Below are 27,641 nucleotides of genomic sequence, written 5' to 3'. Positions count from 1 at the left end.
CTAAACGAGCCAGCTGTCTCCGTGAAAGCGGATTCTCGTTAAAGCCTCCTCCAACATGGCGAAAGGAAGGCGAAACTCACAGAAAAAGAGAAAAAATTCCAAGCCAAATGGAGAGGTTCACGATGAAAGTAGTGCTGAAGGTAATTTTAATGTGTTAGTTTTTGTGGGCTGGTTGATCGTTGTTTTTACAGTGGTTGTTTTAGAAGAATAACGTTTCAAACGTACAGAATTCATGAGAATTCAGAAGTAAGCTTATTTCATGTGAAGAAAGCTGCATGTACGAGAAATTTAACACCTATTTATTGCGTTTACTAACAACTGGTATTTTTTTAAAACACTTTCACATCTTAGATGTATTCTTTTTTGGTAAATAAAATACAATGTTGTTTACTCTACTCATCAACGTTGTACTCTATTTAAACCGGAAGTGACATAAATTTTAATCAAGCTTGGCATTCTATAACACGCGATGTTTAGTTGGATTAATATACGCGGGATGATTTTGTTGATTATTTCAAAATGTCGTTGTAGATGTAAAGAGGTGCCCACACATTTCAAGATCAGTCAAGCTTCAAAACTTGCAAAACAAAATTCCTCACACCACCCTGGGTCAATGTTTGGTAAGTGGTTTTTATTCCAAATTTTTAATGTGATATAGCACAATCTTATCATTTTTGCTCATTTGCTGACTATTAAAATAATCTGTTCGAGAAGTTTTGACGGCTAAAAACTGGGCCCTTCATCAGATTTTGGCTTTGAATCTAACAAGACAATGTTCAATCATTTCCGTTGCATGGATTGTATTGTTTATGGTTTCAGGATTGTGGTGAGCTTGATTCATCAGAAGGACTGGGTGTCTGCATTTGCCTCTTTTGTGCTCATCAGGTATACAACTACTGTTTTGTGATCAGTTTAAAATATAAGTAGTGACAAATTGTAACAATGATAGTAATAATATTATTAACTTCAACTTCAACTTTATTTAAATTTGAAAATATAGCAAGAGATACATTGGGACTGGCCTGCAGTTAGCGAGGCTATTCGAGGCAGGCCAGGCTACATAATTTACAACAAACTAGACAAATACAGAGAAATTAGGCGTTATATAAGTATATACATTTTACATTAAATAGATACGTTCTACTTAAATGCAAGGACAATAATTAAGGTGAAATTTTAAAAATAAAATACAATGAAAATAACAGACAAGAGAATTACTTTATCATTTTCATGATGATCGTATCCACATCAATATATGATTATTAGAATGTAACTTGCAACTTGTAACATAAGATATGTAGTAATTAATATAAAGACCATTATTATTGTTATTATTATTAATAATAAGACCTGTAATTCTTACTAATTTTGCTCCAATCATATGGCTTTCCTAAGGTCTTTTGAACACTCACTCTGTTCACCAGTCAGTCATAAGTTTGTTCCAAAGGGCAAACATGTTAATCCATTAAGGCCCTGTAGGAGTCTACAGGGTGTTTCAAAAGTTTGTTCCGATTTTTTATTCACTTAAATTTCACTAATTATTAAATAAAACTTTTTTAAAACTTATTATGTTATTTATTATTCATTCAACATTGAATAACTAAAATATAATATAAATATAATAAATATTAGTTATTTGAATGTCGTCCTGTATGTTTTCTGACATTTTCTAAGCGGTGAGATATAGAATGTATGAGCTCCCAAAGTGTGTCCAAAGTCGCATTCTTCCAGGCGAAGCGTAGTCACTGTCTTAGCTTGTCCAGTGTTTTGGGGGCTGGATCTTATGTTGTCTCATCTTCGATAATCCAGATGGTCTCTGGATGGGGGTTCACATCACATGAGTTTGCCAGCCGGTCCTCCTTTGGTATAATGTCAGCAAATCCTTCTGACACCATGCTTGCATGAAGTGTGCACCGCCTTTTTCTCTTCAAGGCTTTCCACCCTTTTTTGGTAATTTATCCTCATACCGTTGTGCTCAAAACTTTGATTGATAATGTGAAGTTGAAATATTTTTACCTTTCTGTTTTGTGCAATTATTACACCTATACTTACAGCTTTTTTGATAATATTCCTCACACTTTTTGTGAAAAAATGGCCATCCACTCCTTGGTTTGTCTTCTAAGGTCTTTAATTTTGACCACTTGTTCGGTGATAGTTTGGACTTCTTCAACAATTTGGCAATCTTTTTTAGACTGTGAATGGCCAGAAGACCATAAAAATAGATGCCTGAGCTCTAGCACAAACAGTGTAGGCCTTCATTTTCATGGAGGAGTAGAGAAAATAAAAGAAAACGATAAAAATACCAAAACAGAAAACCTACAAAGTGGGCAGGAAAAGTATGGCGGGAAAAACCTCACGTACGTTTACAGTTGGGGCAAAAATTTAAACAAAATTATAACTTCTTCAAATTTTAGTTTGAAATTGCTTTGAACGGTTACTTAGATTAATTTCTTACCTGAATCAGTTTACATTTGCCTAAAGAAGTATTAAATGCTTTGCTCAAAATACAATTTACAATCGGAACGAACTTTTGAAACACCCTGTATTGGTTCAGTTATGGCTACCCAATGCATAGCTATGAATCTGACACAGTAAAATTGTTGCCCAAACCTCTCAATCTGTGGTTAGTTTATTAACATAATTAATTTAAAAACACTTAAAAAGCCTCTTGCTTAGAGTAGATAATTGCCTGTTAGCTTGTTATCGAATTGTTATTTTCTCTATCCAGGGATGTGATAGGAACAGTGAAGAGAAGCATGCTTTATCTCATAACAATTCTAATTCTTCTCACAACATTGTTGTACATCTTCAAAACTGGGTTGTCTGGTAAGTGTCTACAATAAATAATACTCACTACTGCTGTCCTGCTATAGACAATTCGACAGGGAAAGAATGCAAATGATAATTGTTGCGACGATTATCAATTTTTTTAGCAATTTATTTAACTTACATTTGAACCTCTACAAGCTGCCACCTTGGCCTTCTCTTTATCGATTGTACTGTAAAATCTGACAAGTTCTTTAAAGGTTGACATGCTATAATCGTTTATATTAATAATTATATGGCGGTTGGCTTTCAATTTCTTTATTCATCTTGGAACACAATGTAGATTTCATGATTTTTATTTTTTGTTTCTTAAACTATCAACTTCTTAAAGTTCAAAAATGTTTAAATTTCAATATTTAGGGATTTTTATATCTGCAGTACATTAAATTTTAATGTAAGGTCACACTGAAAACCACATACACCTGTGATGTGGGCTCCCTGTTTAAATATCTTTATCATCATCTTCTCTCTACAACCACAACAGCTATCAAGTTGTGTCCCATATGTTACATAAAAGCGAAAAATTTAATTTCTTGCTTCTTTTCGGCGGCCTTAAGGTCATCATCATCATCATCATCATCATCATCATCATCATCATCATCATCGTTATCATTATTACATTACTTGTTTGTTTTTAGGTGTTACGCTTGTGATGATGAGGTACCCGTTGAACCTGAGACACCTGTCCACAACTGTATCAAGTTGATATTGAAGGCAATGAACTTGAGCCCTCCCCCAGGTCTGTATATTACAGATAAGATAGATTAGATTTTGAAAATTACATTAAATCTCTATAAAAATACATACCTTGGCAATAGTCATCTCTGTGTCATCAGGCAGGGAATTGAACAGCTAGGAGGTTCTTTTATGTATTTCCTGTTTCAATATGTCCCATGAAAGTAGCAGGGGTTCATACTCATAGATCCCTCCCCCCCTGCCCTAGGCCCTTAGCGACAGCCCTTTGTCATACTGTACTCTAAAATGCTGGCCCTGGTTCCTGGAAAACTGATTAAACCATCTTCTAATTAGCGGTTAATCCAAGATTAAATTTGTTATTCCCTGGATAACTAATTGTGGGTAAAAAAAGGGGTTCCTGAAAGTGAAATTATCTCCCAATTAACTAGAACTGTTATCCAAGACCAGTTCAAAAATAGACTGCATTTTGCAAAAAAACTGCCGCGAACAAAAACACTCAATCCTAAGAAAACTTTTAAAGTTGGTGAGAGCGCATGGTTTCTCCTAATGTCTGTCTTTGGAGATCTTCCTTGAAGATTTCTATCACATATTTTAATTAACTCTAAGCTTAACCTAAATCTGCTGTGTTGTTCTTCATCAGTGAATTGCTTGAGATCAATTTTTCGCTGATGAAATGTTTTTTTGCATATTTGTGGACCAAATTAAAGCAAACCGTTATCAATAACAAGTTTGCCATTTTGTTTGTTTTTCACCGACTGGTGAGTTAATTGACCTTGCTCAGTGGGTTAAATTTAAGATGCAGTTTATTCCTAGATTAGGTTTCATCATGCTGTCAGTAACAGACTCTAATCATGGGATAAAATTTATTACGTGATCAGCAATATTTAATCCTAGATTACCACTAGTCGGCATTCCAAGTACTGGGGCCAGTACTGTAGATACTTACCCTGAGGTCCCTTGTATGGCTTATGATTACATCAGTTTTAATGTCACAGAGATCTTTGACGTCTACATTTTGCAGGAGGAAGTGATCTTTCAAACCATAGCTAAATGAACATTATTTGGGTAAACAGGCTAGAGAACTGCATTTAAAAACATGTAAAGTTGACCCAAAAATTCCAATAAAAATCTTGCTCCACTACCCACTGGCACTCCCTTCCATCTAATCTTACAATCCTAAAAAAGTTGTGAAAAGAACTTCCTCCACTGACATAAAGCCTAACAGATGCGTACCAAAGAAAAAAGGGCAAAAAAGGTTAAAGAAGCAGGCTGGAGAGACAGTGAAAGCTTGCCTTCTATACATGCCAGTATGCATCTATCAATGTAAACTCCGTGGGTGGGGGGGAGTGCAGGCAAGGGGTGGGGATTTGACAAATTAAAAAATTTTTTGATCAAATTCCCTAGGGTGGGAAACAAAAGGTCAAACAAAAGTGTCAAAAACACCCCCACCCCAGGGGAAAAATCTAAACAAACAATACTATAATACTATATAAAACGAGTTAAAAGAACATTTTAAAAGTACATCCTTACTAAACGTAAGCTGCGTTAAATTACTTGCAGTAATGAAGTATTTTCTCTCTACACTAGCATCTCTTATTTTGAACAACAAAATCACTCCAGGAAGATTGACCGTGCTATTATAATATTAATGAAACGTAAAATGCTTTATAACATCTGCTCAACATGTTGGAACAGGTCGTCGGATCAGTGACCCATAAAAAATCCTCTGACTTTCATGGTGGAATTCGATTTCAATTGAGTTTTACAATCAGATGGGAACTTGAGGATAAAAACTTTCTCAAAATAGACATTATCTGTTTAGATGACAGTTTAAAGTATCGGATTATGGCGATTAAAACAAATGAATACTTCACACCTTTCTCCAATAGCGTGACTTTCAGAAAGCCTCGAGGGACGGACTTGGTAACCGCTTCTGAATTGATACCAGGCTTCTGTTGGTCAAAGTCAAATGTCCCGACCCCGGGGTTGCTTCCCACGATCAAAAGCCCGACAGGGGGGATAGTCTCAGGCATTAAATCCCCGCCCCTTGCCCACAATCCCCCCCCCCCCCACGGGATTTACATTGATAGGTTCATTAACTTCAGAATCTAGTGCAGCTAGTGTTTGACTAGCCTGAAGTGTCATCGTCCCTTCATCCCATCCCCTCCCCCCCACCCCCCCAGTCCGAGACCAGGCGAGAGAGACTCTCACCTGGCCTCCCGTTAGGGAAGAGGGGGAGGGGGGGGGGGCAAATAGATAGATGACATTCAGACTAGTGCTTGACTTCTACACAGCATTTTAGGCAGTCTTGTCTCTTTTGGTGGAAATAGTTTCAAAAGGCATTTTTTAAAGGGGCAAATGTTTTAAGGTTGAAAATAATTTTGTGCTGTGATTTTTGGCCACTCTACCATTGTTTTAATCACTTTTAATTTTGTTTGCTGTTGTGCTTGTTATATTACAGAGTTACAAGTGTGTCTTTCAAGTGCAGACAAGCCTTCCAATGATAAACCTAAGAAAAGTGCCACAAAGAACAGCACCCAGCTAAGGAGCCAAATCAAGGTATCTAACAATAAATCCTGCAGGATTGTACTGCTCCAGTAATATCAGTCTGTACCCCTCCCACAGGTTTCTTTTGGCTTGAATCAGCACCCCTCACCACCACCCCTCTGGAAATTCCAGTTAAGCTTCAGACTTACAGATAATTGAAGCTTTTGACTCCTCTTCCCCTTTAGCCTGTTCCAGTCTCTCAGATAGTGGGGAAGACACGAAAGTGAAAGGCACGCGAAAAGTTGGCGGGGTGGGAAAAAAAGGAAAAAGGAAGGAAGAGATGGGCTCCGCCGCCCCCTCCTTTCCCCAGTTTCCTCCCATCTCATTTTCGTGTTCGCACTTTCTCAATTCAGTGGACCCCACAATCTCAGAGCCTGGAACAGGCTACCTCCCCTTTGGAATAACCATTACCTTCCATGAACCACACATTTGCAAAAAGCGCCTTTCAAGGGGAACAAAAAAACAAATTGATAAAGAAACAAATTATAAATCATTTTTTTAATGTCTTTGGCAAGTCTGTTTTTGGCAACCCTCAACCCCAGCAACTACCCCCTGTTTTACTGTACCTACCCACTGGAGCCATTACCCTTTGAATTTCAAATAATCATGATGCATACAATAAGTTGACCGAGGAATGTTTGCCTGGGAAAGCCAAGGTAGCAGATATTGAAGGTTACCTTGTTGTTAAGCACTTCTTTAAAATGGTATGCCTATTCATTTCAATGAATGGAACTTCATCGAGTGGTCTTCTTTGCAATATATGTTAGGCATGGCAGTCAACTTCTGTCTGTAAGACACACACCTTGGGGTCTGCATTATGTGTCCTTCTAAGAGAGATGTCCGTCTTACAGCGAGTCAAATGGAAGGAGTAACGAAAAGCTGGGAGCAACTCGAGATGTCCACTTTAGCGAGACGTCTGTCTTATAGATGTGTCCATTAAGAGAGAGGAATGTCAGACAATTTGCGCCCGACAACTCGCCCCCAGTGTACAGACAATTAGACCCACTTTCTAGTCGATTAGCCGTCAATGGACTTTAGGATCTGCATACAGAAAAGAGAAACTGTACTCTGTGGGCTAAAGTAGATGTTAAGAGTATTACGAAACATATATTAATTAATTTCATTTGATCACTTCGGACAAGGATATTTGGCGTTCTCGAAGACCGCCGTGAAGTTAATCGATAACACAATCCGTGAATTGAAACATCAAGAGCAGAGAAGGCAGGAGTATAACAATTGGTATAAGTAGTGTTTCATACCTTTATATATCACAATCTGGTTGGGGGCTAATCGCCTAGAAAGTTGGGGCTAATTGTCCATAATGTGGGGGCTAGTTGTTGAGAGAGTTAATCGCTTTTTAGTATCTGTGTATAATTTCATATTCTCATTGCATGACAACATATGCGTTTTTTGTAGGGTCTGACAAATCTCGGGAACACTTGCTTCTTTAATGCAGTCATGCAGGTCAGTGGCTTCTTTACGTTGGCTACAAACCGTAGCCTACTTTGTCTTGATATTCACTTTAATGCTTGGTGGTGTTGCCTTACCGCCCACAGTAGTTTGCTCTAATGCCCACTTTTCGCCCACTCAATGAAGCTTATCAGCCAAGGGACGGACCATCAGAAAACTTAAGAGGGGGGGGGGGGGGGGGTGGGGGGCACAAGGGAAAATTAAATGAAAAAAAATCATGCCCGGCAACGAACCCTAAAAAATAGTCATGGTATGGCCTAAAAAAATTCATACAAGGAATTTGATAACGAACAAAAATTCCTGCGGCTGGAAAATTCCCCACCTCCCCCCCCCCATAACTTTTCTAATGGTGCGTCCCTAACAGACTCGCCGCAGCCTCTTCTAGTTTCACAATACAACCTGGAAAGAACGCCACAAGTGCAAGCCTAAAGCACAAGCCCTACATGCGCCCATTTCAGCCCAATTCAGGCGCTCAACATCACACAGTTACGATGTAAGCATGAAAGCGGGGCCTAACGGCCACCAGTTTTCCTGTAAATAGGGCGGCGAAAACAAGAACAATTTGTGATTTAGAGATTTTAAAATGTTTAACCCGCAAAAATATTAACTGGCGCAGTTATAGTAAATGAATGTGCGTTGGAAAGTGGACAGTGGAGAAACTAGCCTTCGGCAAGGATCCTTCGGAAATACATGAAACGTCAAGTCTTTCCTGTTATCGGAACGATTATCACATTAGCGCAGCAGAGTAGCATTTGTGAGAGCTATGTTTTTGTCATAGTTGTAGGGTGCGCTCCTGCCATTTTATACAATTTAGCTCCCGTCGAAAGTGTGTATAGATGATGAATACGAGACAATAGCCTTTTCCTCATTGTTTTTGTTGTTGTTCTTCAAAGAATCTGTGCCAGACTGAACTCCTCTATGTCGCGGCATCCTGTTCTGGGCAAGAAGGCTTTTCTCAACACGTGACATCCAAAAACAAAGAACTGGTAAGTCAACGATCTTTATGTAATACCTGAAGTGCACGTGAGTTGCACGTGGAGTGCACGTGACGGCACCACTCAGATCAGACACGTCCAATTCCTTTCTTGTTCCGCTTTCCACTCTTCTCAATTTATTTATCTCTGTTATTAACTTGACACTGTTCTCTGTAATGAAAATTGGGAGTCAGCATTAAAATCTTATTGGAATGAGAGTTCTAAAATGCTTGCTTCCTTTTTGTCGTAGCCTCTTCTTACAGTGACTGTTCAAGAGGGACCTGGACCAGTTACAAAAGCTCTGTGCAAGTTGTTAAAAGAATTCAGAAGTTCAAACAGTAGCACGTTGAATCCGCGCCAGCTGTTTGGCGAGATTTGCAAAACGTAAGTCATTTGTAGCTTAGGTGCTTACATGTCTGTACTTTTGATCTCTCGGCATCAGAGTCTGTGATGCTAAGATGATGTCGTTACCTTACGCCAACTTGGAGACTTGCAAGTGCGTTTAAAAAGTGGTCGTTAAAGAAAAGTAAGGCGTAAGGGAATTTCCAGTCGAGTGTGGGGCGATAGAACCGACAAAAAAAATATTTCGTGATTTGGTGGGTAGAATTAGGAAGGGGTATGCAAACTCGTATAATTTCGTAGTTGCGTGGGTCATTTTAACCTAGAAGAACTAAAACGAGTGTTATACATGGAAGCTTTAATGTGTGTTCTTATTTTGTTGTGTAGAGCCACGAGATTCAAGGGATTTAGACAACAAGACAGCCAAGAGCTGCTGCGTTATTTGCTGGACTCAATACGGAACGAGGAGTTTAAAGTACTTGATTTATTATTTATGTTTTTTTTTCACACAATAAACAATAAACAATAAACAATAAACGTGAATCTTTCTAAGAAAATAGAGATGCCAAATGGACAGACCCGAAAGCTCACTTTAGCATTAGCAAAGTTGTCCCACTGAAAAGATAGTATGAAGAATGGTGCCCTCAGGGCCAAGACAGTTTCTGATCGCGATCGTTTCTTTTTTTTTCCTAGCGTATAAAGGCTTCCATTTTAAAGTCTTTTGATGTTACTAGTGCAGACGACGCAAAGAGTCTGGACGATAACAAAAAATCTCGCGTTAAAGGTGAGTGCTCTTCTGTCTTCTCAAACTCCTTTATAATTCATGAAGAAAATACAAAGGATATTAATGTTTAATGAGTGTGTGGAAGTTAGATAAAAAAAAAAAACTGCTCATTTTTGCATCCTTTCAAATTTCTCCTTCTAAAATCATTTTGTTTGAGAAGTAATATCAAGCATTCGACACAGTGTTTCATCACCAGATAAAACACCTCGAGGTTCGTCAAAAATACTCCGCTGCGCTTCGTATTTTACTGCGTCTTATGTTTGATATATTACTTCAAAAACCATTGTTCATGAAAATTGACATGTAGCCAGTGTAAACGCTTGAATATCTATCCTATACGAAGCGTGCAGAAAACAAGTTAGCAATTCGTGCAAAGTTTAAAATTCAACTTTTGCATAACATGAAAAACTGACATGCTAAGTTTGTACACTACAAAGCGCAGAAAATATGCAACTGTTACAAAGTCTTGGCCCAGTTGTCCGAAGGCCGTTTAGCACTAACCCGAAGTTAAATTTCAATCAGGGCTTCTTTATTTTTTCAGTTTTTTGTTCAAAAGCATTTTCTCCGATAATTTTCTCCATTCTTTTTAGAGCAGATTAATATCAAATTGTAGACAAAATGCCTTTTTAAGCTTTCTTTTCTCTTTTAAAATTTCGCATTAACCCTGGGTTATCTTACCCCAGCTTTAACCCATTCGCTCCTAGAGATTTTGCCGAAAACGCGTTTTGAAGCTAGTCGAGTGGTTTTCTGGTCACTGTCGTGCTATAAAGAGCTAAAACTTACCACAAACCGGTTTACAGGTCGTACACTTCATGGCCTTCTGATCCAGATGCAAAATATCAGCTTGCGAAGTTCGGGCATGCGCTTTCTCTCCTCCCCTCTTTTTTCGCTTTTCTTGCCTCATTTTTTTTTCTCTTGCTGGGCATTTAGTAGGCTTCATTTTGGTGGGAATAGTTTTTAGGAAAGCTTTTAGGATCTTAGGATTAGGTGAAAGGAAAGGTAGGTGGGCAATGGAACAAGATTTTCATGGAGATTTTCAGGTCAATGTTATATGGTTTTTGGCCTCTTTCTCTGGTATCCTTGACTGAATTGTGCTCATTCTGATATGGTTTTAAAGATCTCTTCACTCTACACAAGTTAGCAGGCAAAGTTGTCCTTGACCGTTAAAACTGATGACGTCACAAAGGGTAGGAAGGACGTGGATCCGCACGGGCGGTTACGGGCGGTTCAGGGGCGAATGGGTTAAACAATCCGGCCCTGGAATATTGACCTGCAGCTGCTGCAAACTATAATTGCAAAACCTGAAAAATCGACACAATACGGCAACAAACTGCAAAGCGTACAAAACATGTAACTGTTGTAAAGCGTGCAAAAGGACATGCAATGGCTGTATGGAATAGTACAACTCTAGCTAAACTAGCTATAGTATGCTACTGTGGTTGATCGGTTTTCTGAATAGCGAAGAAAAAGGCGCGTATTAGAGAGCTTACATACTAGACAAAACCAAGCAATTACGAATTACAGCTGATACTCAACTGACAACTTCATTCAATCGTTTTCATTAAATAGATCATTTGCAAGATGACGTCATTTCACTACTACGACCAGAAGCCTTCAGGGTTTTGCTTTCTTGTGCAAATAAGGGTTTTTATTTCTATTGTACTTTAATTGCAGAGTATGGTGCTAGTGCCCAAGCTCCGCTGATAGACAGCGTGTTCGCTGGGAGGCTTGTCAGCATCGTGATATGTCGTCAGTGCCACAAGGTTAGTTATCAGGTTTCTTGGTTACTCCCTGTTCCAAATGAACGTTTTAAAAATCTCGTCGACAGCGCTGCTAAATTACTCAAAAGAGCTTCGTATTTTTCCTTTTGACTCTTGTACGGTGTATAAGGGAAGGCCTTTAAAACTCTGATTTCCTGACCAAGAGCCATAATGTCCCATTATGGCTAAAATGTCGAGAAACGATTTTTTTTTTAATTTAAACGAATTAAATAATGAGGAGTATTAGACTCGTCTGACGACTTTTTCTTCTGTAATTCATTATTGCCGCCTAGGTCGCCCATTTATGTCTTACTGGAAACTTCCTGAAATTTTGGCATAATGGAAAATACTCCAAGTATTTGCATCAGTACACGTATTGTCCCCTCTCGTCCCTCCAGTTTTTGTTTTACCATTTTGCTTGGGTTACCTTGGGCGCCAGAGACTTTTCATGTCGTCCTGCGACCGACACCGAAACACCCCCCACACGCGAGGAAATAACCTCAGGTATGTTTGGGCATACACGCCTTCGAAATACACATTGACTGTAAGGGTAAGAGAAAAAGAAAACCCTCACGCATGACCAGGAATGTCTTATTTCAGTTTATCTGACAATAACTTTAGAAACCTAGTAAATGCTTCGTACTTTGCTCTTCAAAAAACTGCCGACAGATACATACAATTTCTTCTTATTTTCGTGCCGATATGATGAACAGTAAGCGACAAGGAAGGGGAAAACTTGGTCACGTGGTACAAATTGACGTTTTCCAGTAGTCTGGCATTAACGTGATTCTAAATCTCTCTTATGTCCGCTGAAAGTCAAATTTTGTGACTTTATCTTTAAGACTCGAATGCAATCACTTTCGGCTGTCGAACTTTAAAGAAGCGATTTCTTGATTGTAATGTAAACGAATTTATTATTTGAACGAATATTGGACCCTAAGGACGAGGCGAGAATTCACATAGCTTATCTTTTGCATTTCCTCCTAAGTCGGTAATTACGTTGTTCCTTTTGTTTAGGAATTCAAAGTCGAGGAGACATTCCTAGATTTATCTTTACCGCTGACAGCGCCCGAGCAGGTAAGAATGCGTTTAAAAACATTGAAAATGTAGGATAATTAAAGCAAGCCTGAACTGGGTCCATTACATAATTCCCACAATTCGGTTGGGACCTTTCTTTTGTGTGTCTGGACTCAGTCTGAAGACTTAAAATTAACCCTTCGGTTCGTAACACGTTCTTCATGACCGTTTTTTCGCATTTTCTCAACTTAACTCCCCCGACGCTTATTTCAGATTTGGACTAGTGGTCCCGGCGTTTGTTTGATTCAGCAGTTTATTCGGGTCCGCCTTTTTTAGGGTAGAGTTTTGTTCCCTTTTTATGACAGCCGTGTTAACCGGGAATAAATGTCTGAGGACCTTGTTTACAAACCGTCAGCTTTCTCGTTAGACCGGCGGTGCTTATTCGCTGCCTGGCGTAAACATTTCTGGTGTTGTTGTCCCCACAACAGGATATGCCACATTAGGGAAATTGTCCCTGTCTGCTCGTCCTCGTTTCACTATGACGGTCCTTGCGCCATGTCTCCTAATGTGTGCCGACCTGAAGGGAAAACTTTGTCTATCTTGCAGGAATTCTGGGGTAACAAGTTTTTTGGGAAGGGAGGGAGAGAGAGCGCAAAGTCGGCTAAGAATGCTGAGAGGAATAATGAATCCACAGTCATCAAAGATAACGAAGTAGGAACAGAACCGAAAGGAAAGAGCCCTAGTAAGCATCAATTGAAATCAGCGAGAAAAGCTGAGAGGGTAAGTGGTACAGTTAGACCTCGAATATGGACACTCGAGGGACACACATGAGTGCTGCCGTATAACAGAGGTTTCTGTATTGCATTCGAACTTCTCCCTAAATAGCTATGTCACGCTTCTTGGTATCCTTTAAAAAAGCAGGAAAAGGTGCCAGTTCCGCAAGATTCATTGCAAAGTCCAGTTCATGTTATGAGAAAAAGACTCGAAAACTTGCCTTTTTCCCTTCCTCTATCAATAGATAACATGTCCACACGATCACTTTTACGGTCCCCTTTGAAGGACCCGCTTTGATCACCTGTGTTTATCGCTTCAGTATCCTGTCCGCGATGTTACTAGTTCCCCTCTTTCCTATTGCAAGACACACACACAAAAAACGGTCAAGCGGTCGCTTTAACCCGGGCTTTAATTGTATTTTCACGGTTCCTTTTAAAGGACCCGTTCATGTAGAAGTGTTATCCAGTTTCTGTAGTATTTTCGTCGTTAAAATAGGATAATTTAACCAAATCAAGCACGTGTAGAAGTCCCTCCGCCAAAGCCGCCATTTTTTAATTTGTTGTCTCTGCCTCGCTTTAACGCACTGGATCATCAAAGCGAGTCTTTTGAAAGTCAACCAGTTTACTGGAAACTGTTTCTGCATGGTCCGCATAATTTCTAAAAATAACTTTTGTGAAGTTAAAACATCCCAAAGTCATGACTGGGAGACTCCGCCGCTGTCCTATTGTGATATTCGTTCCTTCGTTACTTTAAACGGCACCAGTCTGGCTTGAGTCCCCTACCAGTGCATTTGCTTATCCCTGAAAAGCTTTGAGGGTAGTGGATAATAACGTATTTAAAATTTGAAATATTGGTTTAAAATTTGTCTGTAAAAGGTCTTATTGTAACTTTGTCTTTTTTTGCGTAATTGCCCTATCCATTGACTTTCCTTTTTGCCTTTTTTTAGAAGAAAGGGAAAAAGGGTAAAGGCCATGGAAAAGCAGGAAAAGGTAAACAAACCGAAGACACAACCAAAAACAAGCAAGAAGGCAACGACGATGAAGAGACGGGAAAGGGAGAGTCGGGACTCGAAGGCCATGAGCTCGACCAAATGAACGTGTCTGACTTAGACGGTAGTGATAATGAGCAAGAGCAGGTATCGAACACTGATAAAAACACAGAAGAACTATTGAATACAAGAGGAGATTCTAACGAGATGCCCGGCAGTAATGAACATGAGGAGACTGACGAGCAGATAATGCAATCTGATGACGAGGAACCAAACAGGCTTGAATCTCTAGGAAGTAACCATGGTAATATTTGAATTGAAGTGCCAGTAATGAACGTTCGATAATAATAAAGTACAGTGGAAACTCGACATAATGAAGGGCTAAGGGACTTGACAAAATCTGTTCGCTATAACGAGGTTTCATTTCATCGAGGTTCTTTTTTATGTATTTCACCATTACTCGGGCAAAAAATTGCGTTTGTTATACCGAGGACGTCGTTGTATAGAGGTTCGTTATATCGAGGTTCCACTGTATTATGGTTTGTCTCGCAACGTTTCGACTGCTTACTGCTCCTCTTCATCAGGGAGCTTAATCAACGACGTCAACGCCGACGAGAACAACAAAAAAGTAATAGCTTTAGAGTAGCAAAACAACAACTTTGCATGGCGTCAGGCGTTTTTGTACATTTCTTTACCGTCCTTGTACGACCGCGACATGAAGCTGTCTGATTTCTCGTTTTATTGAGGACGTGAACACAACGATTTTCTAATTCTTCATTTAAACTTAGATACATGTACACTCCTTTAGAATTCAAATCCAGAAACGTTCACCAACATTTAACAAATTGAACGACATGTAATAAGAGCGATTAATTTTAAAAGCACGATCCTCCGCTGTAAATGATTTTTTTTTTTGTGATGGGCGCATTTCTTTGCCTTTTAAAGTGAATTGTTCCCTCAACGCGGAGCACAATGCTTTATGAGGCGTTTCACAGCTAACCTCATTGACTCATCGCCTAATAAAGACTAGCCTGTGAGCAAGCTCTCCTATTTGGGCAAGCGAAGCGAAGCTTCGCCGCTCGCTCGCGCGTTCTCGCGAGACCCGTTTCACTCGCCCAAACAGGAGAGCTTACTCGCAGGCTAAATAAAGACTATCAGTAAGCAGTTGAAACATCTCGAACAAAATCAACGGTACGGTAACTACATCGTTAGGCACCCTTTAGCATTTTTCTGTTATACACAAGGTGTTTACGTTGAACACGGGATCCGTTAAGTTGACCAGAAGTATCGTGGGTTTACCGACCAAAATGATTTTCCACCATGTTGGTTTTCCAAACCATTCCTGTGGGAGTTGAACCTTTTTGTTATGTAAAAACGTTCTTTAATTTTTTTCCAATAAATTTGCATGCCTGCTGGCCACGTGAGTTAAGTGCCTCTAAAAATTTCTTAAATTTGAAACGAGCTGTCCTTAGAAGTAGCTTGCTCATCAAGTATTATTTTAATATTTTCTAATTTTTAGTATAGAGAACTCCTATCTCGGAGCAAAATTTGAGACAAAAAAAGAAAACTTTTGTCCTACTGGCCATTTACAATCCTCTCCAGGGGATACGTAACAACTTTTCTGTTACGCAACCTGACACTTGACAACGCTGATGAAGTTCGGGCGATTCGGACGAAATATTTGTTTTTTTGTCTCAAATTTTGCTCTGAGTCTTGGAATTTTCTATACTAAATGTCTTCGCCAGAGTAGGTGAATACCCTTTTTGGTAACGTCTTTCTAATTTTTTGTTTTGTTTTGTTTTTTTTCAGATGTTAAACCCGGTTGTACAGATGAACTCACACCTTCACGAAAGGATTCACAAGTTGCAGGCGTAACAGAAAGTCCTAAGTGTTTAGACGAAATAATAGATAAAAAGGACGTCGCAAATTTGCACGAAAACGATCAAGAAAACGAGCATGAAACACGTGATACTGAGACTGAAGTTCCCTCGGTAGACGTGATAGATGATGAGGACAAAAATACAATTTCATCACATTTAAGTCCTGAATGCTTGCAAGGAAATGCAGATAAAACAGAAGAACGAGACCTTAGCCCAACAGCTTTCGTGGAACGGTTGACAACAGAGAATACGGAATATGCAAAGCAGGAAGAAGTCCGGCTTGTAGATAATGAACCAGATATTAAACAAGACAATGATGATAACCAATGTCTTTCGAGTGAAAATGAAATAGTTGAAGGTATGGATCAGTTGACTGTAAATATGAGTATAAAGAGAGACGACGAGGATTTTCATACGGAAAGTGTTTCTAATGAAGTGTCCAAAAAAGATGGCACTTCTCAAGATGGAGAAAGAGATAACCTTGCAGTGAAGGATGAAAATATTAGTTCCGCAGAAAAACCGTCGAATGATGGCACCTTTCAAGATGGAGAAAGAGATAGCCTTGCAGTCAAGGATGAAAATATTACTTCAGCAAATGATATACCTAGAGATAACTCTGAAGGTTTGACTACAACTGTTAACGAACCAACAAGTGTAGCAATGAAAAGTTCTTCAAACGAATTAGGAGAACATTTATTGGAAACAAAAACAAGCAAAAATGTTACAGATCACGTGACAGCAGATCAAGATAGTACAATCGAGAGTAAAATTAGTGCAAACGAACAGAATGTTTCAGATTTTGTTCACAAAAGAGAAAACGAAGCAGAGGAGAAAACAGAATTAAATGAACACATAAGCAATGAACCTGAAACTGATTCTGAGGAAGAACATGAATACGATTCAGAAGCTAACAGCACTCTTACATTACAGCCTTCCTATCACCCTTCCCCAGGGGAATGCTCTGTCATGTCTTGTTTAAGCCAGTTTTGCGCCCCAGAACTGTTAGATGGAAATAATAAGTTTGCTTGTGAGGAGTGCAGCAAGCGGGCGCAAAGATCGAAGAACAAAAAGGGATCCAACGTAAACGGCAACGACGGAAGCGCTGATGATAAAGACAGTGACAGCGATGATGGTAAATATAAATCGTGTTTGCAGGGTCACCTTACATGGAGTGGTGTACAACTTACCGTTGATTTTAATAGCTTTGTGATTTCCTTGGGTTTTAATTGGTTTGTTTGGTGGCTGAAAAAAATGTCCGTCCACTTTTTCTTTAGCCTGTGAAAACAGCCAACATTTTGCGATGTTAACACTGGCTTCCTCGCGAAGTGACGTTTGATCTGGGTTGTGACACGTCATCACTATGGAATTTCTGCGTTCGTTCCTCAAACGTCACTTCGCTTGGAAACCAGTGTTGGCATCTGTTTTCCACGCTATTTTGAAATTCTCTTCTATCCCAAGAAAATCTAAGCCAAATGAGGTTGACTCGCCCGTGTTTTTCTGTACCCATCGCCAGCTACCATTAGTCTCGAGTACTAATTCGTTGTTACGGTTGTTTGCGTGTATTACCTTGAACAGAGTGAACACTTTGGCTTTGCTGAAGAAACAAGGTTGTAACTTAACAGACCATTTGAGAGCTGCGAACAGAGTATCTTGGCCTTAAATTGAAGCGAGGTTGCAGGTGGCCTTGTTTGTATGTGTAATCAAATGGTAACGAATAAAATTAGGGGGGGAAGCAAAAAATAAAAATAAACGTAAAGCCCAAGTTAAATTATTCTCCTATTTCAGGAGTTTAACATTTGATTACCTATTGATATCATGGATGACAAATTACGCCACAACCGTGGGTTTTTGACTTTTTGATCAAATCATAACCTATGAATCAGTCAGACGTAATTGAAAACCGTTCTGAGTATTCATGGCTGCATTGGTATAACCTTCCCTTTACTTTCCATTTTTATTTTTGCTCCAGATGAGTGTAAAGGTGCTAAGGCTGCCAAGAAGAAGGAAACCAAACAACAAACAGTGTACACAGTCGCCACCAAACAGCTGCTAATCTCACTTGCTCCTCCAGTGCTTACTCTTCATCTCAAACGCTTTCAACAAGCCCGCTTCACGCTACGGAAACTTACCAAACAGGTGGAGTTCCCTCTACAACTGAATCTAGCGCCTTTCTGCAGTAGGAATGGAAAGGTAAGTGAGAATGGTACATTTCACAGTTACAAGTATATTTGAGGCCAGAGTTGACCTTGGTTTGATATAACCCTTCCTTCTTTACGATGTTAATCCATGTTGCTCTTATAGATGCCTTTTTAACTTTATTTAGTTTAATGTTTGTAAGAAAACTTGTTTTATTATAAATAACTTGTCCTTTATTGCATTGTAAACTTGCACTCGTGCCTGCGAGTATTTGCCTTAATTTATCAATGGAGATCTTCAATTCTATTCAATTCAATGCTGACTAGTATTTTTTTTAGCATAATTTTGATCAAAGAGTGAAATAGGTTCGTATCAAAACAAGGTCAACCTCAGTCTCACTTTCACTTAGAGGTTAGGGTACGAAGTTCATAACTGTAAAATGGTCTATTGAGACTATGGCGGCTGCCACATAAATACATGTATGCTGACAGATGACCCAAAGATTCTTATGAAATCATTCCCTTTTATGGAACGCGAGATTCCTGTCCACGATTTATGTATGGACTTTGCCCGGTAAGCCTGTCGTTTATTCACAAGAGAAAATCGAAAGCGAGGAATTGGTGTACTGCATTATTGACTGAAGCAAGTAACATGCGTAGATTATTTGTTTATTCACATTATTCTCGCCCTTTTTGCAAATACGTTGACAAATCACTAATTCTTTCTCACAGAACGTTGTGAACAATCTGAACATTGTGTCCGGTTTGTTTTCAAGTTAGGAATGGCCGCAAAGGCTCTAGGGATCGTTTAGAGGGACAGGAAAAACATGGCGGACAGCAGCAAGCCACCTGTTAAAGCAGCAGCAGGGTCTTTAGGAATAGTGAAGATTAGTTGCATTTCTGAAACTGTTATTGCAGTTATGAACACAGTACTTTTAGTACTCCATGTTAGTTGACGTTCATGGTGTCCCACCAAACGAACCCAAGGAGCTTTGTGGTCATATATTGTACTCAGTTTTTCACTCCTTTTAGAACGTGGCGAATTTTAATGGGTTTTTTTTTCAGAGCCGCGCAGACTCAGAAGGACAAGTGTTGTACTCTTTGTATGGGGTAGTTCAACACAGTGGTAATATGAACAGCGGTCACTACACAGCTTATGTCAAAGTCAGCGAACCACCGGCGAAAGGACTGTTTGACAAAATCACTAGCATGAAGGACCTAACTGATTTTGTTTCTAACATGTGGACTACAGATGCATATAAGAAACAACGCAATTCCAGGACGTTTCATGAGCCTGCATCGGCTGGTCAGTGGTTTCATGTCAGCGACTCAAGCGTCAGCACAGTGCCGGAGACAAAAGTGCTGAAGTGTCAGGCGTACATGTTGTTTTATGGTCGCCTTCCCCTCGGTAGTAGATGATGAATGGTAGTTTTTCAGCAAGAAGACAGCATTTATTCGCTCCGTTTCATATGAGTTGATCAATTTTACATGTGTCAATGGTTTCGTCCAACCTTTTATACTGATCTTGAAATGCGACGTTTTTTTTTCTCGATATCTATTCGTTTACCCTTCTCTTTGCCATGCACTTGGCAAGACCAGTGGACCAGTTACCATGTATCTTGTTAATACCCTTCGACATAAGAATACATATATACTCTGATGACCCTTGATAAATTTAACACAGTTTAGAGAGAGATATGTTATACTGGAAAACTATCAAGGAGACAAAAGAAGATAATGTAATTAGTGCATAATAGTTTGTATTAGTCTGCTCTCTATTTTACGGTTCATGTAAAATCAGTCTAAAATCGCGGCAAGATTACACGCGCAATTTGACATCGTACCTATCACTGCTCAGATTTCAGTGAACCTCGTCCGAAAAATTGCATTCCTTTTAAAAACGAGCTTTTATCGTTTGGTCAAAGAGCACGAGTTTTCATCCTCGTTTCTCGAGACTTTCCTCTTTCCTTGAGTAAGGGAAGAGGAGGGGGATTGGAAACGAGGCCGAAAGTATAATTTTGTATCTATGTTGTATGGTTGTTGATCAAGTCTGTCCTGAGGGTTAGCTGTTGTATCTGCATGCTGGACTGTTTCATTATAAATAAATTGTCAACTGGACTGATGCTGTGTGTCGTGTCTCGAACTTACTTGTGAAGTCTGAGCGGAATGACGCGTTTGTTTGATGTGGCAAAAAGTGCTGTACGATAGATTGTAAGCATTTTTGCGAAAAATTATATGCTGGTCCGGCTTAGAAACCCTACTAAAGAACACTTGCAGACTTTAGAAAAAGACTACTGTCCTCTTGACCTCTTTTAACCAGGATCTTTGAACAGTCCTTTTCCTTGTTGGGGATTGTGCAAAAAAGAAAAAATAGAAGTGAGTCAAATCTCGCGGTCCGTGGTGCACGCACCAGTTAGAGGTCAAATTTTTCTAGAAACAGTGATTAAAGAAGTCCGACTTTATTTGTCCATCCTCGTGCAGAGTAATCGCGTTCCCAGATCTGGGTACGAGATCACGTGGAGAGGCGTAGTTGCCCGTACGCATACGCCGGTAGGAAAGCACGTCCCTGAAAAAAATGGCCTTTTCCCCCGATTTTGTCCCTCGCGAAAGGCGAGTTCTAAGGGGTTCCTCTACGTGGGAGGCTATGGTTTTTGCCGCTGTCAGTGATACGGGCATCCCAATTTCCAAAACGCTAGTGATATGGGCATCCCCTTCTCATATTACCTTAGCGATTTGGGTTCTTGGGAATGGGGATGCCCATATCGCCGGAACACTTTTTACCGTGACACCGCCTTCATTCGGACAAGGGCCTGGGAAATAGGGGACAATGGCGTGACGTAGGAGTCAAACATGGCGGCTTCGGGTGACCAGATTTCTCCCTCCAAAAAATTTAAATTGGTCGTGTTTGGGGCCACAGGAAGAACAGGAAAAGAGGTCGTTAAGCAAGCATTGGATAAAGGACATCATGTCACAGCTATAGTGAGAACACCCGAGAAACTAAACATTCAGTGAGTCATTTCATGTTCAATTTTGTCAATTAATTCTTATAAGTTTAAGCTTAAAGCTTATCTCTTTTGAGTCCTTTCGTTGTTCAATTTTTTCAGTTTTGCAACCCCTTTTTAGGTCTTTTGAAGCATGATCTTCGGTAGCCTCTGATTGGCAGACGAACGTTATCCTAGCATACCGTAAAATTCCGAAAATAAGCGGGTGTTACGAAAACGAAGACCCTCGAAAACTAAGACCTAAGACCTAAGACCCGTCTTAGTTTTCGAGATTACGAAAACTAAGACCCCCTAAAATCGAATCCATCGAAATATAAAGTCAAATTGTAACCGAAATAGGTCTGATCTGTCAAATTATATCATGTTCGATCCTTTCCACCGAGTTTTAGGTCAAATTTAACGGTAAATTTAGGGGTCTTAGTTTTCGAAAACTAAGACCCCTCTTAGTTTTCGTAATTACGAAAACTAAGACCCCCACCAAAACAATCTCTAAAATTTCTACAAAGCCGAATTACGACCGTTTGAAGACTATGATCCGTAAGACAAACAAAAACTACTATCATACGCGTTCTGATCTACGATCCGCTAACAATTTGCTAAAATTATTACCCCGGGAATCCTGACCTCTGACACCTACTGTCACGCAATCTTCACTTTGTATTGATTGTTTGTTTATTTTATTGTTCTGAAATTAGAACTCCAATTCTCGAGACGATGTTTAGCTAGTACAGGAAATTCATTCACTCATTCGTTTTTTTAATTATTATTTCATGAGTGATTTGAGCGATTATCCCTCACAGACTATTTCTCCTTACTCCCCACCCCTACCCCTCAACCAGCAACGTTGTCAGCAACGATAAAAACAAACGCCAGAAAAACGTAATATAGCATATTCTCCTTTTAACACTTTATAACAACACTTTTCTATCTATGACCTGGCCAGAAAAGGAAAAAAAAATCCGTATTTTTGTGTGATGTTTAACCGGTAACGCCGTTGACCACTTAGCGATCAGGCATTCAGGTCGCAGCGACATGTCAGCGACATGTCAGCCCGCAATGAAGACAAAAATCCATCTCCAGTGGAAAACCAATCTTATGACTTTAAGGATAAACAACCAAAATTATAGAGGTAAGGCATATGTTCAGTGTACAATACGTAGGTAGTCTATAGCTCTCATCCTCTTCTTAAAGCCACAATATTGATAATGTATGTCTGCAAATTGTGAGAAGAAGCGGATCGTCTAGCACGCGTATGATAGTAGTTTTTGTTTGTCTTATGGATTATAGTCTTCAAACGGTCGTAATTCGGCTTTGTAGAAATTTTAGAGATTGTTTTGGTGGGGGTCTTAGTTTTGGTAATTACAAAAACTAAGAGGGGTCTTAGTTTTGGTAATTACGAAAACTAGGAGGGGTCTTAGTTTTCGTAATTACGAAAACTAAGACCCCTAAATTTACCGTTAAATTTGACCTAAAACTCGGTGGAAAGGATCGAACATGATATGATTTGACAGATCAGACCTATTTCAGTTACAATTTGACTTCATATTTCGACGGTTTCGATTTTAGGGGGTCTTAGTTTTCGTAATCTCGAAAACTAAGACAGGTCTTAGGTCTTAGGTCTTAGTTTTCGAGGGTCTTAGTTTTCGTAACACCCGAAAATAAGCCCCTCCAAATATAAGCCCCCTAATCCGGTAACGCAAAAAACCCTCTGTTAACTTGCCCCTCCGAATATAAGCCCCCCTGGGGTTTGTACTTGGAAAATTGCCCTCAAATACAAAGTAAAACAGAGCAAAAATGGTAAATTTACTTCCAACTATAAGGCTAGCCCAATTGATTTTAAAGGCAAATTTCCCTCCGTAGATAAGCCCCTCCGATTATAAGCCCCTCCAAAAAAGGGCCTTTGAAAAATATAAGCCCTGGGGCTTATTTTCGGACTTTTACGGTACCTTATCGGCGTTAAATTAAGTCTGCGACATAGGCTTGATCTTCAGATCAGCATGAGCACGCATATTTTGTAAAATGGTCCTTGGGTATTTGCAGCCGATACGATCGGAAGCCTCTAAAATTACTGAATAGGGAATATATGTGGAAAACAGTGTATCATATAAATCAGTTTACAACAACAGGACCAATAGATTTTTTGGGATGCTGGATTTGGCTTACGCTAGAGCATTTAGAGAAAAGTAGGGGCTAAATTTTGGAAGTTTTTTTAAAGGGCCCAGTTCAGATGCCATGAACCAAATCGAATACAGTGAATTATGAATTGTGTTCACGTGAAGTATGACATCTGAATCAATTGCTCATTGAATTTGGATTGGCTCAGATGTTCTTTGGACTTGGCATGGCTCAACTTGTAATAAGGACAACTTTGTTCTCAGGATTCTCTTTTACTCATCCCTTTGGAGTGAGAGAGAGAGCCTGGTTAAGTGTGGTGCGCAGGGGGGAGGGGGTAAAAAAAAATAAAAATGCACTTTATTTGAGTGTCAATGTATTTAGCACGAAAGTGCTAATTGGGGACACTTTATTAACGTCTCCTACTGGAGACGGGACCGCCATTTTACATGGTCATCCGAACCAGGCAAAGGTCTAGCCATTTGTAGGGCAAAGGTAGTACCTTCATTTCAGTTATTTTAAGACCAAGAGTGTTGGTCTCACCACGGGAATCGTACCCATGACCTCAAGTGCACTACCGACTGAGCTAATCCTGCGGCACATTTCAAGTGATGGGGATGATCTGGAAATATAAGCTAGGGCAAAAATCATAGCCCCAAAGAATCCCTGAACCAAAAATTAACTCCCAGAAATCTTATGTTGAATTTCCGAGCCTTCCAGAAGGCATTAAATTAATGATATAGAATGAAAAATAAAAACGTTAGAAATTTAACGTTTGCGTTTTTTCTTCATCATACCATCTGAAGTTATCATACGCGGGTACTACCATGAATCTTCAGATTGTTTTGAATACCCTGAAAAATCCCTATTGAAATCATGCCACCCCAAAAAATATGTGCCGAATTTTCTTACCCAAAAAGTATTAGAGACGCTCCAAACCTTAGGACAGCATCGTAAAGCATCAATGAGTGGTGTAATATTTTGTTTTTATCAACAGGGACAAAAATTTAGAGTTAGTTAAAGGTGATGCATGTGATGTTGAAAGTTTTGCTGCTGCACTTGAAGGAAAGGATGCTGTGTTGTCCAGTTTAGGAGTTTATGCAAACATTTTTAACCCTACAACCTTCTATGCAGAGTCAATGCATGCTATTATGGAGGGAATGAAGAGGTTAGTATGGATAACTGGAATTTTTTTAGGCTTTCAGGTTTATACCTAATATACACTACAAAATAAACTTTGCATAAGTCGATGTTGATTTATCACTGAAACTAACCAGTTTCAGGCTTGATGCATCATTTTCTCATGATCGTTGGATAATCAGTTGCATGCTCACATAAAGAAGGTTAAGTGAATAAACTCACCAGGGACAATTATAGTCCTGTAACCCTGCTAATCACCATCCAAATTGTGTAAAATGTTATGAACTTAAACTGATAAATTTGAACTGATGTAGATTAGATAGCTGAGCCTATGAAATCATTGTTTTGTGTAGTAACTGTTTCTCTTTTATTCCACAAAATACTTGTAATATTAATACTGCAACAGGAGCCAAGGACCCCAAGAGTTGTATTGGCAACACAACATTTCACCACAGAACCATTTATTTTTAGATCAATTTTCCCGCAAATTAAGGCCACAGTCAAACCGCTAATAATGGCCACCTGTCCACAATGGTCCTCTATTTTTCTCCCAGTGGAAACATACATGTATACACCTGTTTTAATGTCTCTACAATGGCCAATTGTAATTACCTTCCAAGTGACGGTGGTATAACAGGATTTCCAAACTCCAGTCACCCAAAAATGCAGGCCCAAACATGGTAAATTTGATGTTTTGGTGTCAACAGGCTTACTCTTGACTAGAAGTTGCTCTCTCTGAGTATGTAGCTCCATACAGTGATCCCTTAATGCAATACTGATCTTTTTAGGCACAAAATTATGCGACTAGTAACAGTGACATCATGGTGTACCCAGCCTGGACCAAATAACAGTTGGTTTGTGGAGTGGATTCTAAAGCCACTGTTTCTTAATGGAGTGATAAGAAACATGGAAGTCATGGAAAAAATGCTGGAGAATTCTGATCCTAGCGCATTGAATTACACAATTGTCAGACCATGTCGGCTAATGCTTGGTATGTAAATGCAGTGTATCAGAATCCTCAGTTCATCTACTAGATATAATTTCATATCTAAAAGTTTGTAGCCCATGACTTATACAGCTACCTCTTGCTGCTTTCCATTGCTGGGCATGTCTAATGGGGTACACGCCACATAGCCATCTCCCCCAAGGTAGGCAGGGATGAGAGGCAGCTTCTGTATTCATGAATGGCTAAAAAAAGTGATGTTAGGTGTTAATATGATGCATTTGCATCATTTATCACAAGAACTTGGATACAATTGAATGGTGGGCTGGCCCTCAAAATGTTCTTTACATTATGTTGGCAAGTTGATGGTATCAACTCGGTTGATAAAACAAACTTATTGTGTTTCACTGCCCTTACTTTGAAATGGTGCCTCTATTTGCAAGTCCTAAGACAGTTTTTGATGTGGACCTACAGGTCTGCACGTGATCCATCTCATGTGACTGTCCATTCACTAAATTAGATTGGTTTTTTTTAGACTTTTTTATTATCTTTATTACTCTATATTTATTTTTCCCTTGTATATGCTTCAAATTCTTTCATTTCCTTAGATGGACACCTTGCATGGGCCTAAGTATCCTGTTCGTGCATTAATCTTCTTTTTTTTCCCTTTTTTCAAAATATTTATCATGTTCTTATCATGTATGTATCTGTACTACTTATCATTCATTTAATGTGTTCTTGCCCAATTAAGTAAAGTATGTAAATAAAGAGTGATCTACATCATTTGTTCTCACGGCAACATTAATACATAATCAAGGTAAAAGGTTACAAGAATTATTAATTCTTAATGACATGATCACAAAATGCTTTGATCTTTTATCAAATTCTCTCAACCATGTCTGTAGATCAGTCTTGGAAATTTGTAAGTAGATATTGACCTTAAAGGATTAACAACTACAGTGGAGGCTCTTGTGAGTGGACAAATGTGAAGAAGGTATCCACAATATTGGAGCCAGCCGCTTACGAGGTTGTAAAAATACAGAGTTTGTATGGGAGTTGAGGAAAATGGGGTTTGATGAAGACGACCAGAAGTAGAGCTGTCCGCTTACGAGAGTGTCCGTTATGAGAGCTTTCACTGCACGTCTTATGACTTTAATTTTGTAGGTGAACGATCGGGAAACTATAAGGTTGAAGAAGGGCAATGTAATACGGGGACAAGTGGTGAAATCACTTGTGCGGATGTTGCTGAGTTTATGCTGAAGACACTGGAAAGTGATGAATACGACAGAAAAGGATTTGCCATCGCTGGATTCTCAAAAGTGCCCAGGACATAAGAAATATTGCAGCACTAACTCTTTTTGTTTTTATAAATTTGAAATATATTTTTGATATTATTTTAAACAAACTTAAATGAAGAGTCTATCAGTTATCAAAATATAACTCAGTGGATGGATAATTATGGTAGAAATGATAATCGGTATTTGCAAAATCGTTATTATCACAATATATGTTTAGATAATAATTTGGGCATCAATAATCATGAATTTAATTAAGTGTCTGTCATTTTTAAATCATTCTTCTTTCAAATACTTTTTGCCTATGGTTGTATTGTATAAAATGCAATTGTACAGTTAAGGCTGGTTTCCTTATTCCATCTCTGCGATTGCTAAAAGGATCTCTGAAGAAAAATAAAAAGGTTTAGCATTCTCAGCAATCATTGCTTTGCGAAAAAGAGCATTGAGATTGACTTCAGTTCTGTTTGCGAGTTTTGTGTCGATTTGCACTTATAGGATTGTTCTGGGTACGCGTTCTCTTCTTTTATTGGCGAGTTTGGCTATTACGAAGTTGCACAGGAAATTAGGCCAAATTCGTCCTCCAAAACAGGCCTATTAGACGTAACTGCTCTTTTCAATGACGACCTTAGGTAAAAAAATAACTTACGTTTACGGTTTCGCTTCAGCCAATCATAATTACGACTAAACGAAACAAACAAGGTGGATCAAAATCTATTGATTATATACCACAGAGTCACCATTTGAACGCAATTGTAATTTATAACAAATGAATGAATAAATATTTATTGAGCGTCATTCGATAAATAGCGCCACCATTTGTCCATGGTACTTTTTAATTGGTTAAAAAAAGCTATATTATTAATAGGCAGTAAATCAAGTAGCAGTCGTACCGATGCTGTTCGGGTTAATGATAAAAATGCAAAAAATCAAATGCGTCCTGAAAAAGGTGAGTCTTGAGC

The 27,641-nt window shown here is 39.1% G+C and overlaps 2 protein-coding genes across 2 annotated transcripts; both read left to right on the top strand.

Moving 5' to 3' along the window:
* The first annotated feature begins 42 nt into the window (after positions 1 to 42).
* On the top strand, positions 43 to 20,230 carry LOC140953994 (ubiquitin carboxyl-terminal hydrolase 16-like). Its single transcript, XM_073403383.1, has 18 exons — positions 43 to 140; positions 532 to 620; positions 820 to 885; positions 2,729 to 2,826; positions 3,465 to 3,565; positions 5,984 to 6,081; positions 7,486 to 7,533; positions 8,433 to 8,525; positions 8,764 to 8,897; positions 9,240 to 9,327; positions 9,546 to 9,636; positions 11,311 to 11,399; positions 12,414 to 12,473; positions 13,020 to 13,193; positions 14,134 to 14,479; positions 15,985 to 17,187; positions 18,025 to 18,245; positions 19,256 to 20,230. The coding sequence occupies exons 1-18, from the start codon at positions 56 to 58 to the stop codon at positions 19,607 to 19,609; spliced, it is 3,438 nt and encodes a 1,145-aa protein (XP_073259484.1). The 5' UTR covers positions 43 to 55; the 3' UTR covers positions 19,610 to 20,230.
* A 798-nt stretch (positions 20,231 to 21,028) lies between these two features.
* LOC140953983 (flavin reductase (NADPH)-like) lies at positions 21,029 to 27,337 on the top strand. The gene is made up of 4 exons (XM_073403372.1): positions 21,029 to 21,198; positions 24,302 to 24,472; positions 25,233 to 25,435; positions 26,552 to 27,337. Exons 1-4 carry the CDS (start codon positions 21,041 to 21,043, stop codon positions 26,719 to 26,721), a joined length of 702 nt encoding a protein of 233 aa, XP_073259473.1. The 5' UTR covers positions 21,029 to 21,040; the 3' UTR covers positions 26,722 to 27,337.
* Positions 27,338 to 27,641: the final 304 nt, after the last annotated feature.

Source organism: Porites lutea, chromosome 1 (assembly GCF_958299795.1).
Source record: "Porites lutea chromosome 1, jaPorLute2.1, whole genome shotgun sequence".
Classification (NCBI taxonomy): domain Eukaryota; kingdom Metazoa; phylum Cnidaria; class Anthozoa; order Scleractinia; family Poritidae; genus Porites; species Porites lutea.
The sequence above is the reverse complement of the archived record's forward strand: the minus strand, read 5'-3'. Positions and strand labels throughout refer to the sequence as shown.